Source organism: Gorilla gorilla, chromosome 13 (genome assembly GCF_029281585.2).
Source record: "Gorilla gorilla gorilla isolate KB3781 chromosome 13, NHGRI_mGorGor1-v2.1_pri, whole genome shotgun sequence".
NCBI classification, from domain to species: Eukaryota; Metazoa; Chordata; class Mammalia; order Primates; family Hominidae; genus Gorilla; species Gorilla gorilla.
In genome coordinates, this window is record NC_073237.2 from 25,658,669 (window position 1) to 25,677,119 (window position 18,451).

Sequence of the window (18,451 nt, forward strand, 5' to 3'; positions counted from 1 at the left end):
AGAAATAAAGGAATGAGATAATTTCTTTCCACTGGAATCCTTTTAAGATCCATTCTGCCTACAGAGTGACCCAATTCTAACTGTCCCATATTCTAATCTAAATCTAGGATCTTGTAAGAGAATACCAACAATGCATATCATATGGAATATCTAAAGAGGAACTGTAAATCCCAACCATGCTTTAGCTTGTTTGGTAGAATTCCATCTTTAAAAAAGTTTTCATCTTTTATTTGTTATTTTGCTGAACTGGCCAAGTGGACCACAAGTAAGTACAATCTAGCTATCTCCCAAAACCAAGTTATAAAATTATTCTCTTTTTGTAGCATCTGCCACAATTAAGGCTAATAATTGACAAAGACAAACACCTGCCACATCCTAAAAATAGACTAACCATTTCCTTACACTGAAGAAGCAGTTATTTCCGGTGTTGATCTTTTTAGTGGTGCCAGGCCATATGGGCTGAGAGGACTCACCGCAGGAGAGAAACAGAAAGGGAAAGGGGACTGGATGATTACAGCTATTAACTCACTGACAAAACTCAAGGCTGAACCAAGTTTCTGAAGAGTTAAATCACTCATATGCTAAAATCAAATGTTTTCTTATAAGCCACTTAAACTTATTCATGTTCCAAAAGTTATCACAATAAACTATGAAGCAAAGGAAATTATTATTCTGAATTTTAAAAACAATTTGATTTTACCTCAATGTCTTTGTCACTGATGAACCAGTTTATACCATCTTCTCCTACAAAACAAATAAAATATTACTTAACCGTAGCACTTTTAAAGGACTTATAGATTGACAATAGATTACACAATTTATGAGTACTCAAATTGGACCCCAAAGGTACACTGAGAAATGTTGAATACCTGAAATTCTTATTTTGGCTCTGTTATTAATTATGTGGCCCTGGACAAATACTTAACCTCTCTGAGTCTCAGTTTTCTGACCTGTGAAATGGGATAATAGTATTTGCCCTGTCTGCCTAAAAAGTCCTGTGAGAATAAAATGAAGTACGTGAAAATACATGGAAAAGCATCAGACTACATACAAATATTAAAACAAAAAAAAATCAGTGAAGGGCCCAAAAATACAACAGCAGATGCAGAATGAAATCTTAACTTCTTTTATCTGACTAAAGCAGAGCTTTACTGAGGCAGCTGTCACAACCCTCCCACACCTCCAGGAGGATCCACAGGAGGGAGATGACTGACACTGGGCACTGAGACATAACAAAAAAACTGTGTAAATGAGATCTTTCTGTCCTTTGACTCCCTAAACTAACCCCTCTTGTTAAGTTGGTATATAGCCCCTTACTTCTTGTTTTTTTTTGGAGACAGGGTCTTGCTCTGTTGCCAAGACTGGAGTACAGTGGTACCATTTTGGCTCACTGCAACCTCTGCCTCCCAGGCTTAAGCAATCCTCCCACATCAGCCTCCTGAGTAGCTGGGACTACAGGAACTTGCCACCACGCTAGGCTAATTTTTGTAATTTTTTTGGTAGAGACAGGGTTTCACCATGTCACCCAGGCTGGTCTCGAACTCCTGAGCTCAAGTGATCCGCCCACTTCAGCCTCCCAAAGTGCTGGCATCTGTGGTGTGCCACAGCAAGAGGCATAACCTCTTACTTCTATAACCCTCTAAACTCTTCTTCAGAGTTACTGATATTGAGTGCTCCTTCAAGTGTGAATAAACCTTATCTTTTCTCCAGTTAACCTGTCCAGTATCAGTTAACTTGCAGGCCCCCAATTTGAACTCAGCTTGGTAGAGGAAAAGTATTTCTACCAAATATGAGTATTAACTGTGTCCACTAGCTTTGCATTCTACGTGACTTTCATTATAACAATAAAAAAATTAGACTCTGAATAATATCTCACTAATAGGGTTAGGTTCTTAGCACTGCATTTTATAACATCAAAAACAGCAAAATAAAAGAAAAAAAAGGAGGCCAAATATCCAGAAACCACTGATTAATCTAAAAATACAACTGTAAAAACCTAGTGGGGGAAATAATCTCCCACATTTTCTTGTATCAGCTATTTTCTTTTCTTTCCACTGTCCTTTCACAAACGTGCAAATGGCTGCTATTCCTTTGGTCCACCCATGGCCAAGGGGTAAGGGACCTATGACTAATGCAGAAACTAAAGTGTTGACAAAAGGACTGAAAGATCTTTTTCTCCCTTTAAAGCTAAGATTTCCTCTGTCCTCCTACCTTACTACTTTCATCTATCTCAAAAACACAAATCAAGCTTGACTTGTTTCTTTGAAAGGCTTTTGAAGAGACATGAAGTAATCTACATTTTCCCAGGCCTACCAGGAGTAAGTGTCTAGAGATATATTTTTAAATAAAAAACTTTTCTAAGAAAACCATGAGGCTGCTTTACAAAAAGACCAATCCACAGGTATGCAGAGATGCTGTGCAGATGATTATTTTCTTTGTAACATTTGGAGGCTGTATCCATGTACTGAGAGTGAAGAATACATTAAATAGCAGCAGCTTCTATTCCTTCATCAACCATCCATGCTATTATTCTTTCATTCAAAGGATCCATGTACGGAGCATGCTTTGCTACAACTTTCAAAGCTGCTTTTTGTATCTCAATGTCTTTCATCATTAAAATTCAAAATGACCACTTGAAATTATGTTAACTATAAGACTGACTTAAAATTGTTCTTAAAAAACGAAATATAAACCAATGAAATGCAAAATGGCAACTGTTACCACTCTCCAAATTTACACATAAACAGAAAACAGTGAAAAAGGAAGGTTTGAAGGAGGGAGATCAACTCTATTCAGATTGTTTTAACAATCCTGTGGGATTCAAAAATATTCTTATGTACAGTTGTCCCTCAGTATATATGAGGGATTGGTTCCAAGACTACCCTGGTAGAAACAAATCCTTGCACACTCAAGTTCCCGTCAGCCCTGTAGAACCTGCACATATAAAAAGTTGGCCCTCTATATATGTGGGTTTCACAGCCTATGAAAACTGTATTTTCAATCCATTTCTGGTTGAGAAAAAGCTGCTCATAGGCAGACCTATGAAGTTCGAACCCGTGTTGTTTAAGGGTCAACTGTACTAACAACTCCTCAAAAAGTTATAGCATATTCATATTCTTACTATAGAAAATTCATCAACAAGTATACAAACTAAGTTTCAACAAAAGATAAAGTCAGTATTTCTCAAGTGGTATACGAAGCAAAGACATCACCAGGAACACATAAGGCAATTCTTGTCCCTGCCATGGCTCCAAGGTTCCAGTTTTGATTTGAACCTAGTAATGACAGCAGCTTCCTGCCCTTGATCTTTACCTACTCTGTTTGTGTCTAAACTCAAAATCTCACCCCAAGGAAAGCTTTGTCTAGGGCAACTCCTCAGAACCTCCACAAACAGCAAATTCTCCAACTTGTTAAATTCTGGGTATGGTACTTGATAGAAATCTGGCTTCTAGAGTTAACTGTGCCGCTAATTTGCTGTGTGGTGTTGGGCAGGATACTTAAGATCTCTGGGTCTGTATGACAATGGGTTAGAATAAATGGCATCCATGGTGGCACCTTCTAGTACTAAATTTCTGATTCTAATTTTCTCTCATTACTGGAATTATACACATTGTCACGTTGGGTAATTTACCTGAATTAAATCTTCCAGACCTTTGCAACTAGCACAAGGTAATTCGCCTTAAAGAGGACTTTCCATGGGGCCCAGGAACACTCATCTTCCATGTGTCCACCACCCAATGCCATAGAATGTTAAATGGGACTGCCCTGAAGTGTAAAATTAAGACTGCCCTAAGAATGCCTGTCATCAACCCATAGCTGCTTTTATAGGGTTGTTCTTGCTGATAACTGGGATTGTGATTCTGTTCAAATTTCAGAGCCGTGATCAAAGCAGCAGCTGGTAATTCTTTCTTTGTATGAAATCAACTCCGTTTAACAAACATCTATTGGAAGATTACAATGAGCAAGGTGCTAGAGGGTAAAGAAAGATGTAAAGAGCTTATAGCCTTAGTAGAGGACAAGGTGACAAACGAAAGGAGAAAGAAGGAGTAAGAGAAGGCCGAACAAATGCTATGGTAAATTCAGAAGAATGGATAATACCTCAATTTTAGGGAGAGAAGGAAAAAAGTTACAGAAGGCAGGGCCGCAAAGGAAACTAACGAGGTGTACTTTACATGTAATAAAATGTACCTATGTAAAAATACAGTAGGATTCAATCTGGCAAATGTATACACCTGGGTAATCACTATAAAAATCAAATGTAGAACATTTCCATCATCCCAAAATGTTACTTTGTGCACATGTGCAGTCAATCCCCCACCTGAGGCAACCACTGATTTGCCTTCTCTCACGATAGATTCGTTTTGCCCCTTCCAGGACCTCACATATATGGAATTATACGTTATGTACTATTTTGTGTCTGTCTCATTTCCTCCTGAATATTTTTGAGATTCATCCCTGTTGTTGGGTATTAGCAATTTGTTCATTTTTTTATTACCAAGCCGTATTCCATTGTATGGATATAACAATTTGTTTAGCTATTCATCTGGTGATGATATTGATATAGTTTGAATATATGTCCTGGCCGAATCTCATGTTGAATTGTAATCCCCAATGTTGGAGGTTGCGCCTGGTCAGAGGTGACTAGGTCATGGGGGTGACCCATAACCTACAGTCTATTTTTTTACACTTTGCCCCCATTTGTGGAACTATTCTGCTATCTTTATTACACATACATACAATTACTGCATAGTAGTTATGAGAAACATCTTTATATGTGCATGGTGATCCAGGGGCTATAAATTGCTTTAAACATCATTTAGTCTTCAAAGCAACCCTGTCCATTATGCTTACACTAATGTTCACTTTTTTATGTGTGTGCTTTCCAACATAGGGCAAAAAAGGGCAACTTCTATTTTGTCGGAGATGCAGTGGTAATTTAGCTATTTACTGATATCAGACTGCATTCACATTTCAAACGTTCTGGGGAAGAATATGGGCTAGATTTCTGAAAGATAGAAGCTAGTTCACCCCAAGCTTTAGTTATACTTAATCTGCTTACATTTGGCTGTGTTAGAAGAGCTGAAGATCGTCATTCCTTTACTAAGAGAGTAGCTACAGATAATTACAGAGCTGGTTATCATGACCTTTAGGGACAATCTGACAGAAGGTAGTAGCTAGTAAAATGTATTTCCAAAGATCACCAAAGATTATTGAGACAGAGGGCTCAGTTCAGCATATCCAGTTGGTTATCTACACCGCAGGTGCCACAGACTAAGAACCATTTCCTCAGCCTAATTTCCATATAGCTCCTTCTTATAAGGAAGCCATAGATGCCTTACAGTTTCCAGATATCCTAATTTGTTACATCTAAAATTGTAAAACTCATTATTATATTTCACCAAAAGGTAGGTATGTATGATTCAGCATACAATGAACTAGAATTTAATATTCCACAAATCAATGGTGAATTTGCCACTAATGGTGATTTAAGAATGTAAATGCAACTTTCCTTAAAAAGTTTCCATTTAATAGTGTCAAGTTAATTTTCAGTAAATATTTACTGAATCTCTCTCATGTAAAAGGCATTTTTGGAGACAGAAAGATGTCTTAGACATGGTGCTTGCCCTCAAAGAATTTACCATATAGTAGAATAATATGTGCTATCTAATGCTACCTAAAAAGCATTACTGTGTTAAATAAATAACCATAATAATTGAATTTTTAACAATAGAAGGCTAATTTAATTAACAACAAGCTTTTAAAAAGGACAAAAAGTATATACTATTTGGGAAAATGAGCTATTTAAAAAGCAATACTGAATTCTGCCTACAACAAATTAATTTATGATGATTACATCACTAAAACAGTCTCCTATATGTAAGATAGCTTCTAAAACAAGTGTGGGCCAGATGCAGTGGCTGACTCCTGCAATTCCAATACTTTGGGAGGCCAAGGTGGGAGGACTGTTTGAGCCTAGCTTAGGTAACATAGTAAGACCTCATCTCTATGAAACACACACACACACACACACACACACACACACACACACACACAAACTAGCCAGGTATGGTGGTGCATGCCTATAGTCCCAGCTAATATGGAGGCTGAGGTTGGAGGAGGGCTTGAGCCCTGGAGGTTGAGGCTGCAGTAAGCCAACATGGTGCCACTGCCGCCACTGCGTGCCAGCAGCCTGGACAACAGCGCGTGACAACCTTCGCGATAAATAAATAAAGTAAGTAAGTAAAACTAAGTGTGTAGGTCTGTTAGCAACTGTTCTATCCCCAAATAATCTGTGTGTCTATACATTATAGACTGTGAGCTCATGGTTAGAGATTGGGAAAAAAAAAAAAAGACACAATAGCTGGTATATACCTGTAATCCTTAAGGAACCAAAACTTTGGACTTTCTCAATATCTATTCCTGTACTTGCATCATGAAACCAAAACTCTCCCTGATCTGAGATGGCATTCTTTCAACGCTCTAAAACATAGTGAAATGTTAAGGAAAAAAAAGAAAAAAGGAAAAGTAGAAAAGGTTGTAAATAACTCTCCTACCAGTTAACTTAAGTATTTGGGCAGTTATACCATAAAAGTAATAGCATAAAACTTATTGTCCACACTCTCTTTTTATACATCTTTTTTACATTTGTAATATTTTAAAACAAAAGGTCATGTCTGTAATGTGCTTTTCCAGTTCTGTACTTTTGCTCATGGCATTCCCTTGATCTCCAACACTGTCTACCTTTTTGCCCAATTTTCCACCCAACCCAGTACAATTTTCATGATTGCAAACTCTGAATATCTTTTAAGGCTCAGCTCCTCAAAATCAATGTATTTAGGCTGGTGCAAAAGTAATTGTGGTTTATGCCTTTGAAAGTAATGGCAAAAACCACAACTACTTTTGCACCAACCTAAAGTAAATAGATAATATTCAGCAGTTTTCTCACTTGACCTCTAGGAGGCATTTACAATTCTCTTGGCTGATAGAACAAAATGCTTTCCTATCTCTTGTCCCCCTTTGTGGTTTCCTCTTCACTAGTTACTTGGTATACTCCATACTTTACCCATTTTCTTCTACAACTTTTCTCCCAGATTATGTCATATATGCCCATAGTGAGAACTACCAAATTTGCTTCTCTAGCCATGTCTTTTCTTGGATGTCTCACAGGTATTTCAAACTCATATTCACTAAAATGGAATTATTTTCTCTTCCTTAAAGATACAAAAACAAAACCCCTACTTTCTCCTTCCTTGTATGTCTTCTATCTCAATGACTTGCACCATAGTCTGTTTTCCAAACCAGAAAGCTCAACTCAGGTTCTCTCTCACTTTTCATATCAAATACTATAAATAGGGTATCCAAAATAGCCTCAATGCCACGATTTTAGCTCAGGACCACTTAATATCTTACCCAGATTATGAAATATCTTCTGACTATTTCTATTATCACACACTGATTTTCATTCCACTGCTACTTAAGTAATTTCTAAAATATAAATGTGAATACATTCTGCCCTGAATGGTCCCTTGCTGCCTACAGGATACACATAAAATTCCTTTGTATACTATACAACGTGCCTTTCATGATTTGGCCTTTACTTTCATGATTTGGCCTTTACTTGTTTCTCTTGCTTCATTTTCCTGGTCCCAATGTTCCAGCTATGCCTAATAATTTCCCCAGTTTCCTGTTGTTCTCTGCAACTATGCCTATACATTTATTCTCTGGAACACCTGAATTCACCCCCAATTCATCCACTTGGAATTGGGATATTGCCATCAAGTCCCTACTCACCTCCACTGAAGTCTTATCTGGTACCCCTTCAAAAGCAGTGATGATCACTCACAACTTTGTAATATCTGGACTTAACTGTGTAATTTCTATCTTTAGATAGATGTTTGGAAGATTCCAAACATCAAAGCATGATTGCTTAGTTACCATAGGTATTCATATTTACTGAATTAATTAATTAAATAACATTTCTATCTCCTTTGAATTCCCTCTAGTAGTAGAAGTAAATTCTCCTTCAGTCATAGTCTGAAAGCATCTTATCTGTATTTTCAAGGATCCTGGGCACTTTTAAACTCTGTATTAAGGGCTATGTCAATAAATATTTTATTTCCCTCTCTATATCAAAGTGCTCTATGGACTGAGACCATATCTATTTTATCTATCCAGTTATCAGAATAACTTGTATACTATGAATAATATCAGAAAATAAAATTGAAAAGAAAAAGCAAAAAAGGAAACATTCATATGGACAACTGTATGAATAAGTACTGTTCTGAATTGGGGCACATAAGCCAGTAAATAATTTAATGAACTATCATTATATAATAAAAATTCAGTAAGACAGTTCTCTTTGTTTAGGGAAAAAACTTATAATTTCTGTAATAACCAGTTCTTAAGAATTAAAATGGACTTCAAAAAACAACCCTGCCATTACTGAAATAACACTGTGGTAGAAACAGAATCCACATGAAATAAGATAATTGCATGTTTATAGATAATCATGCTTGTACCTAACCAGTGTTTATGGATTAAAGACCACACAGACAAAGCTGCCAGATATTTATGTCATATCCTTTCCTGAGCCTAACTCCACTACACCAGATAACCCCTTGGGATCTTTCTCACTTCTAATAAGCAACTGAAACAGCCACAGATGAAGTTACTATTCCCAACTTCATCAGCAGCATCTGTTTTCAACGGAAACTTTTGAAATACACACAATGCCACATTCAAATCCCCTGAGGGCTAAGCCACTTTATTCACTTACATTCTTCTGAAACTGCTCCCTTTTTCTGTCTTGGTTTTCTCAAATTTATACTTTTCAATTATAACATTGGTCACAAAACTGTTTTAGTCATTAAAATTTTTCACTGTATAAGTGGCAATAGTTTAAATAAAACACATTTTAATAGCAGAATTTGCAAGTAAAGCATCAAAATGTTCATCTTATTTTAAATCATATTAAATTTACCAGAAACAATTTTTTATTTTTAACATGTGTGTAAAAGAAATGGGGATTTCTTTTTTTAGAGGTAGAGGAGGAAGAAGAAAGAGGAAATAAATACAGGTGCTTAGCAGAGGGTCATATAGATAGCTTTCGCTAAGTTATTAGTCATATTAAGGCCTTTGTCTATGGAGAGAGAGAGAGAAGGCCTCATCTCCCATTACCTCTGTCCCAAACGTTCAGTCAGTGAACCACCTGGCTTACAAAATATTTATTCAGAAATTTAAAATGACCCTCAAATCATACTAAGAAACAAGAAAGAAAGGGAAAATGTATCAACAGAAACAGTCAACATAACAAGATTATGGAAGTTGTTTTTTCTTCCTTTAAATATACCGACTATGGATGCCTGTTCCCCACCTCCAACTGTCCACGAAAGGCAAAAAGAAAATATACCATATGTATATTTACAATATCTGTAAAATGACAAGCATAAATAAAACCCATTTAAATCTAATCAAGAAGCTACTTTTAAAAAGGTTTCTAGGGAAGATTTAAAGGCTGTATAAAAGTTTCTATCTATCTGCTGATAGCTAGCAATCTGGAAGCTACATTCTTTCAGTTATCCTATTATTTCTTTTAACATTTCCTTGTCTACTTCCTGACTCCTTTTTTTCTCCAGTGTCTGGTTCTCTGCTTACTTGCTCCTTGGTGAAACAAATCCAAAACAATTTGCTTTTTTCCTATAATTTTTTTTAGGTCAGATTTGCTTCACATCTTCCTCCAGACCTTAGATCAAACATGTTCAGGCTCATACTTCAAACTGTTTACAGGATATATCACAAATGTTTATATTACATTCATTGCAAGCTATAACATATCCAAAGCACAACCTACCATTCCAACTCCACTTGAAATGGGCATAAATACCTTCTCCCCTATTGTTACGAGTGCCTCAAAACAGGTTTGTTTGCATCTTAACCTAATACTTCACTCCCATTGTCCAATCAGAATAGGTCTTAAAATTCCACATTATATTCCTTTAAAATGTCTTTCCAAGCCAGTACTTTGGTTCCCCCTTCCAGTCATTACAGTTGTTCATCACCTGAGATCTAAGACTGTTGTTTTCCCTGTGCCTTCAATTTCATTTGATACATACCAGCGAGATTCTCTCTAAATCCAGTTTCATATTTTACTATTAATTTTTATCAAAGCAATACACATGGTTTTTAAAAACTCTAAAAATACTAAAATACCATGTAAGAAACAATACCAGTTCTCTCCTCCTTATGCCAGCTCCCATTCCCAAGAGGCAACCACTTACACCTCTTGCTATTTCTTTTGGTATTTACTTGAATATTTCTAAATCATGTTCATTCTGTTTTTTTTTAATGGATTTATCTATCTAATTTCTAAATTCATAATAAAAGAGGATTTAATTATCTTATAACACCCTATCTGAATTTCTTCTCCCTCCATCCTCAGGTTAAATTTATATTCAATTTATATAATGACTATGTAGTGAATGAAGTACATTATTTTTCTTCTTACACAACATTTTAATTTTTCTGAATTTAATACCAGTTTAGTTGTTTCATTTACTTGGCCTAAAAAGTCTACCTACTACCCTACCAGCCACCAGTACTTCATCTCTCCAAGTTTAGTCATCTTCACATCTCTAGTGCCTTTTCATTATATTCCTGCTCCTTTATACTAGGAAAAATAGTTTTCACCATTCACTATCTGGGTCCAATGGGACCTTTTAATAAACTAAGTCATTTCACAATTTATAGAAGAATAAAGAGATAATGAAAAATAATTTTATAAGACATTTTAATGAGACTATAAAGACAGCAAACGCATATTATTTCATAAATATACCTGAAATATGCAACATGTGGAATGCAACTACTCATCAATTATCATGCATGAACCTAGACTACATCTGTTTAAAAATACTCATATCAGATTTTAAATATATTTCTTCTTTGCTTAATAACTGTAAAACATGGCCAGGTGCAGTGGCTCACGCCTGTATTCCCAGCGGTTTGGGAGGCCAAGGCAGGCGGATCACCTGAGGTTGGGAGTTCAAGACCAGCCTGACCAACATGGAGAAACCACATCTCTACTAAAAATACAAAATTAGCTGGGTATGGTGGCACATGCCTGTAATCCTAGCTACTCGAGAGGCTGAGGCAGGAGAATCACTGGAACCCAGGAGGTGAAGGTTGCGGTGAGCCAAGATTGCACCATTGCACTCCAGCCTGGGCAACAAGAGAAAACTCCATCTCAAAAACCAAAATTCCATCTCAAAAAAACAAAAACAAAAACAAAAAAACTGTAAAACATTTTCACTTTTAGATTCACAAGCAACAATCAGAATGATCAATTGAAAAAAAATTTTTCATTTCTATATCATCTATTTCCTTCTAATCGCCCCTGCATATATACCTGTCTACAGCATTTGCCCATTTGATAGAAACCAGATGAAGTAAATTTTGATGCACAAATATCATAAAATATAAAAAAAATCACATGTCCTTATCAAAGCAGGATGATTCAGATTCCTGTCATATATTGTGTGATGAACAATGTTCTGTTGAATGAGTAACTATGAGAATACTCTGCTTTTTTTTTTACTCAGAAATACATCATTCACTTATCAGTTCTTGAGTTTTAGAAAAAACATCTACCAATATCCACTGAAAAATCGTAGTCTGAGAATTACTTAAAAGATGAAGTTCATTACATCATTAGGTTCTAGTACCTAGACTACCTGTCTCTTTGCATTCATCTTCTGATTCATCTAAAAATTGTGAAAACATGTTTTGTCAATTTCCTATTTGCCATTTTGTGTGGAAAATATAAAATTGTGAATTCTCAGCCTTGTTCAATGAAAGTGAAAGAAGATTATAAAGACAGTGTGTCTCCAGACTTCTATTGCACATTCTTGAAAGATAATGCAATACTTTAGGCAGCACAATAATAAAAGTGAAGGATGATGTAACAGTGATGATTCATGTCACTCCTGCATTATCCTTCTAGGCAATTTCATCATTCTTCTGTTTTTTTAAAAAATTAATAATTTAGTCTTTTTCAGTACAACTGGAAATAATGAATAAGTAATGATAAAATTATTCCTAGGATGATGAAACAGTATAGTTTTTCAAGATATGGCAGGAGGCCATGAAGTATCTTAGATTTATAAAAGGATCCAATGTACCCACACAGTAACTCTGAAACAGAATTAGTTTTATTGTGAAGAAAAGTAAAACTCTTCTCTAGTCTTTGGAAGACGTTTAAGAAAGAATCAAAGTATGTACTATCAATTCCTTTTTTTTGGAGACAGAGTCTCACTCTGTCGCTCTGGCTGGAGTACAACAGCCCCATCTCAACTCACTGCAACCTCCGTCTGCCTCCCGGGTGCAAACAATCCTCCCATCTCAGCCCTCCAAGTAGCTGGTACTACTGCGACATGCCACCACACTTGGCTAACTTTAGTATTTTTTGTACAGATGGGGATTTGCCACGTTGCCCAGGCTGGTCTTGAACTCCTGGGCTTAAGTGATTCACCCGCCTTGGTCTCCAAAAGTGCTGGCATTACAGGCATGAGCCACTGCACCTGGCCTAAATTCTTACAAATAGTTAGAAACACTCAAAATAAACAAAAAAATTTCAAACTAAAATTGGGTCCAATAAACCTGACAGTATATTCAGGGTTAAACTAAACATTACAATTATTCCCAATATTTACCATTCGTTTATTATTCAACAAATATTAACTCAATTACTATCATTTGCAAGCACTATTCTAGATGCTTGGGATATACATATCAATGAACAAAATAGACATTGCTTTCCTTGATAGAACTTATAGTCTAGTGGGAAAGTGAAACAATTAAAAACCAAACATATTAAATATGTAAATGATGTACATTAGAGAGGCATAAGAGCTTTGGAAAAAAGAAAAAGTAGAGCAGGGTAATGGAAATTGGGTACGGGTTACAATTTTACATAGGGTAGACAGAATACCCTTCATTGACATTTAAGCAACAACTTAAAGGAGATGGAAGAATTAGCCATGTACTTCTGAGGTAAGAGCATTCTAGGCAGCAGGCACAGCCAAAGCAAAGTTCTTAAGGCAAAAATATTCCTGATGTGTTTAAGGAACCGGAGACAGGCCAGTATGGCTAGAGTGCAGAAAATGAAGGGAATGTGAAGATAAGAGTACAGAGGTATTAGTTTATGGAGGGCTTTGTAGGCCATTATAAGGATTTTGACTTTTACTATGAGTGAAACAAAAAGTCGTAAGAGTAATATGATTTGACTTATAACTCAAAGAATCACTCCACTGAGAAGAAAAAATAGATGGGAAGGGCAAGTATAGAAGCAAGGAGATCAGTTAGAATGCTACTGCAATAATTCAGTCCAAAAAAGATAGTACCTCTGACCAGGGTGGAGTAGTGGGTATGCTGAGAAGTAGAGGAATTCTGAATATAATCTGGAGGTAAAGCTAATAAGATTTGTTGAAGAACTGGATATGAAAGTAAAAGAGGCCCGGCATGGTGACTCATGCCTGTAATCCCAGCACTTTGGGAGGCCGAGGCGGGCAGATCACGAGGTCAGTAGTTTGAGACCAGCCGGGCCAACATGGTGAAACACTGTCTCTACTAAAAATACAAAAAATTAGCCAGGTGTGGTGGCAGGCACCTGTAATCCCAGCTATTTGGGAGGCTGACGCAGGAGAATTGCTTGAACCCGGGAGGCAGAGGTTGCAGTGACCCGAGACCACACCACTGCACTCCAGCCTGGGCAACAGAGCGAGACTCCATCTCAGAAAAAAAAAAAAAAAGTAAAAGAAGAACACAGTAAAAGATGACTACCAGGTTTTTGGCCTCAGCAACTAAAATGATAATTACTGCAACTAAAAAATGCAGAGGAACATGTTTTGAGAGAAAGATGAACTTAGTTTGGACAGGCTGGATTAGCAATAGTATTAAAATATTCAAATGAAGATGTGGAGTATGCCATTGGATACTGGATTATGAGTCTTAAGTTTCAGAGACAGATCTGAACTGGAAATAAAATTTGTCAATTATGGCATGGAGATGGTATTTAGAATAGGACTGGGCAAAGAGTACCAAGGGTTTGAGTGTAGAGAAAGGATAGAACATGAGCAAGAATTTAGGAGTAATGAGTGAGGTGAGAGGAAACTTGGTGGGGGAATAGGTCAGTGCCCCGTAACCAACTAAACACAATGTATCTATCAAAGAAGAGGTGTTATCGATTATGGTAAATGCCACCAATAGGGCAGGTAAGAAAAAGACTGAGAACTGACCCTTGAATTTATTAGGAAAGTCACTGGTGATCCTATTAAGAGAAGTTTGGATGGAATGGTGATGCAAAAACCTGGCTGGACTAAAAAGAGAACTGAAGGAGAGAATTCAGGGGCAGTAAATATAGACAAATGTTTGATGATTTTGACCACAAAAGAAATATTCATTCACCATAATGTGGTACCCTATCTCCTTAAAAGTTCTACCTTCTATTATGGCAAGACATGACTCGGTATAGAAGGAAGAATTTGTATATTAGATGGATAACAAGCCCCCAAAGCTACTTGGGTTTCAATTTAGCTCCAGAAAAAAAAAAAATCTATCTCTCTCTATATAAATATATATATCTATATAGAGAGATAGATTTTTTTTTTTTTCGAGACAAGGTCTCACAATGTCACCCAGGCTGGAGTGTAGTGGTGCAATCATGCCTCATTGCAGGCTCAACCTCCTGGGCTCAAGCAATCCTCCCACCTCAGCCTCCCGAGTAGCTGGGACCACAGGTGTGTACCACCATGCTTGGCTAATTTTTTATATTTTTGTGTTATATGGGGTTTTGCCATGATGCCCAGGCTGGTCTCAAATTTTTGGGCTCAAGCCATCCACCTACCTCAGCCTTCCAAACTGCTTGGATTACAGGCATGAGCCACTGCACCCAGCCTCTAGAGAGAATATTGACAGAAGGTCTTTAAGTCCAAATGGTTAAATGTTTTTTTTTTTTAACCATTTAAACTCACACTATGTTGACTTTCATTTCTAATACATATAATATGTCCTGATAAAAACCAGAATACTTTTATGGAGCAAAAAAGCTGTAAAAACAAGAAAAACCTTCACATTTGTTACGTATTTTAAAAAAATTTAACACCATTGATCAAATGTAATTAGGACTAGCTACATAAATGTACCTATAATAAGTATATAATAGTAATTAGGACTAGCTACATAAAATGCAAAAAAGGTATTTTTTCTGTGTGTAAAAACACATAAATATGTATATACACAGAGAAATAAAACAGTTAAACAGTTTCTACCTGTTTTTGTGTACTTCCTTTTCAGATATTGCTTGCTTAGAGTCTTGGCCTCTGTTACTGTCTAACTTGAATTCATAAAACTCAATGGCTCATGGTTTTCAAAGCTTAGGCCAACGTTTGCAGAACAAAGTCGCTTTGTTATTATAGGTACCAATGTACCTATAATAAGTATTACTGATTTGAAGTTGAGATTGCCAGAAAGGAAGCAAGAAGGCATGAGGGATTGGAAATTATTACATAAAACTTTATGTTAAAAGGAAAACAACTTTAAAAAAACCTCATCCTAGTTGATTGTATACTTTTGTACAAATGCTCATCCCGATTTTTGAAGAAATTGATTTTAATATATGACATCTCAAAGAAAATATGTATAATACATAAAGAATGTTCAAATCCCCACTAACAGACTTTTCTAGAGAAAGAAAATCATGGCTGGGCATGGTGGCTCATGCCTGTAGTCCTAGCTACTTGGGAGGCTGAGGCAGTAGGACTGCTAGAGCCCGGGAGGCAGAGGTTGCAGTGGGCAGTAATTACACCACTGCACTTCAGCCTGGATGAAAGAGAGAGGCTCTGTTTCAACAATGGCAGAGAGGAAGGGAGGGAGGGAGGGAGGCAAGGAGAGGGGGAGGGAGGGAGGGAAGGGGGAGGGGGAGGGAGGGAGGGGGAGGGGAGGGAGGGGGGAGGGGGGGAGGGGGGAGGGGAGGGGGGAGGGGGGGAGGGGGGGACCGAGGGAAGCGGGGACGGACGGAGGGAACGGGCGGAGAGAGGGAGGGAAAAAGAGAATCAAGATTAAATTAATAAAAAAAGAATATAGGACATAAAAAGAGCTAATACATATAAAGAGCTTATTCTGTGCCAGGTACTAAGTTAAACATTTATGTATTTTTCTTTTCTTTCCTTTTTTTTTTTTTGAGACAGGGTCTCACTCATTTGCCTAGGCTGGAGTGTAGTGGTGTGATCTTGGCTCACTGCAGCCTCAGACTCCTGGACTCAAGCAAATTCTTGTGCCTTGGCCTCCTGAGTAGCTGAGAATTCAGGCACACCTAGCTAATTTTTGTGTTTTTAGTAGAGATGGGGTTCCACCATGTTGCCCAGGCTGGTCTCAAGCTCCTGATTTCAAGTGATCCACCCTGGCCTCCCAAAGTGCTGGAATTATAGGCATAAGCCACTATGCCCAGCCTGTATTTCTAATTTAACTCTCATAACAATCTTATAAAGGTAGGTATTACAATTTTACTTCACAGATGAGAAAAGGTGAGGTTTATGAATTCATAAAAATATGAATAATAATTGATTTAATACCAAAAATCTTCTCAGTGGCAGACTAGAGGGCTCAAACCCATGTTTACATCCAAACCATGCTCTTAACCAATATGCTATATAATCTCCCTAAATTATTTTATTAATAGTGTTCTGACTTTCTCTAATAATAAAATTACTGGTACTCATTTCAACAATATCATTTCATCATGTACCACATGACAATTACTAATGGGAAAACGTGTTTAAAATTGCATCTTTCTACTTTTAACATAGGACTATATTCTGATATGGATATGAATGATGGTATCTGAAGTTATACTAGTCTTCTATGTAGAGAGAAACTTGACTGAGATTTTACAAAAATAATGCCCCAAGTTTCTACTTGTGGTTAACTTTTATTATATAATTACACCAGGATGTAAGGAGACAGGAACCAGTTCCATCTTCCTCTCCATTGTATCTCTATCACCTGTGTGGTGTTTGTCACATAGTAAGTGCTCAACAAATACAGCTTAATGAATAAATTTTGAAGAAACAAGTGATTTTCCTAAACATATGCCAATTTAAAAAAAATCTTTAATAGTCAATTGTCATGTGTCTGAGTCACTGGTTAACTCTTCTATTTATATAAGCAGCAACTAGTAAGTATTGATTGATTTATAGCTTGATCAACTAGCAGGATAAATATAAATTTGATTTTTTCAAAATTACATTCCAAAACAACAATATAGCCTATTATAGGCCAAATGGAATACTTAGACCCATTCCCCAAAAGCCTGTTCCTAAGGTATGTTGCTAGCAACCTATTTACAGTACAACCAATATAGAAAAATAAGAGACGAAGAAGAATAGAACAAAAGACAAGAAAATGTCAGGAAATGGCAGAAGAAAATGAGAAAGAGAAATAATTTCGAAAATACCATCTCAAGATAAAAGAGAGGCAGTTTATAAAGAAACACCAGGTATGAATAAAAACCTAGGTTCTTCCAAGACATATTGAGTAATTATGTATTACACATTTTCTCTCTCTCAGCTTCAATTTCTCATTTGTGAACATAAATATAGCCCTACATGATCTCTAAGATAAATTTTTCCATAGAAACCAACTCAAATGGCATCTGCTTCCTCAAACTTCTCAAACAAAAATCCAAGCGCTGGATATCTGGACAATTTTCTCTATTAATTCTATTGTCTTTCAAAACATCAAAATCTCTATATAAATAAATGAAATGCTCCCCCCCAATCTCCTTAAGCCACCCATGCTAGAAAGAATGAAACACTTAAGAAACTTTTTATAACAAAACTTCTAATAAAAAAGGAAATTAAAAAAATTAAAGCCTAAATTTGTACATAGAAATATGAATCAGCAACATATGTGAAACATTTGTTAGAAATGTAAATAGTTCATGCCTCCTGGGAATACATACTAACCTACACTCCAAAAACAGACTGACTATTTATAATCCCAATGCAGTATGCACTATTGAGGCCTACAGGGAAGGTTTAAAGCTGGATTTTTCAACAAGGCTCACAAGTCCTGAGGTTAAATACACATGAATTACGGATGTTTAATCCAACTTAAGATACCATCTTTTCATATTTAAAGCAGTTTCCCTTATACAGAAAAAATACAAAATACATGAGCTGGTCCTAACAGCAGCTCCTGCAGAGGTAATATAAAAATCCATTTTTTTTTTTAACCATTTAAACTCACACCGTGTTGACTTTCATTTCCAATACATATAATATGTCCTGATAAAAAGCAGAATACTTTTATGGAGCAAAAAAGCTGTAAAAACAAGAAAAACCTTCATATATGTTACATATTTAAAAAAATTTAACAAACACTATTGATCAAATGTAAT

At 36.4% G+C, this 18,451-nt stretch overlaps 1 protein-coding gene across 10 annotated transcripts in view; it reads right to left on the reverse strand.

Annotated features, from left to right (window-relative positions):
* ZCCHC7 (zinc finger CCHC-type containing 7) overlaps positions 1-18,451 on the reverse strand; it is a 238,623-nt gene that overhangs the window by 56,057 nt on the left and 164,115 nt on the right. For all 10 annotated transcript variants that reach the window (XM_019034088.4, XM_019034084.4, XM_055351549.2 and 7 more), the window contains one exon: positions 701-744. In XM_019034088.4, coding sequence (XP_018889633.4) covers positions 701-744 — 44 coding nt within the window. The remainder of the gene's footprint in view (positions 1-700; positions 745-18,451) is intronic.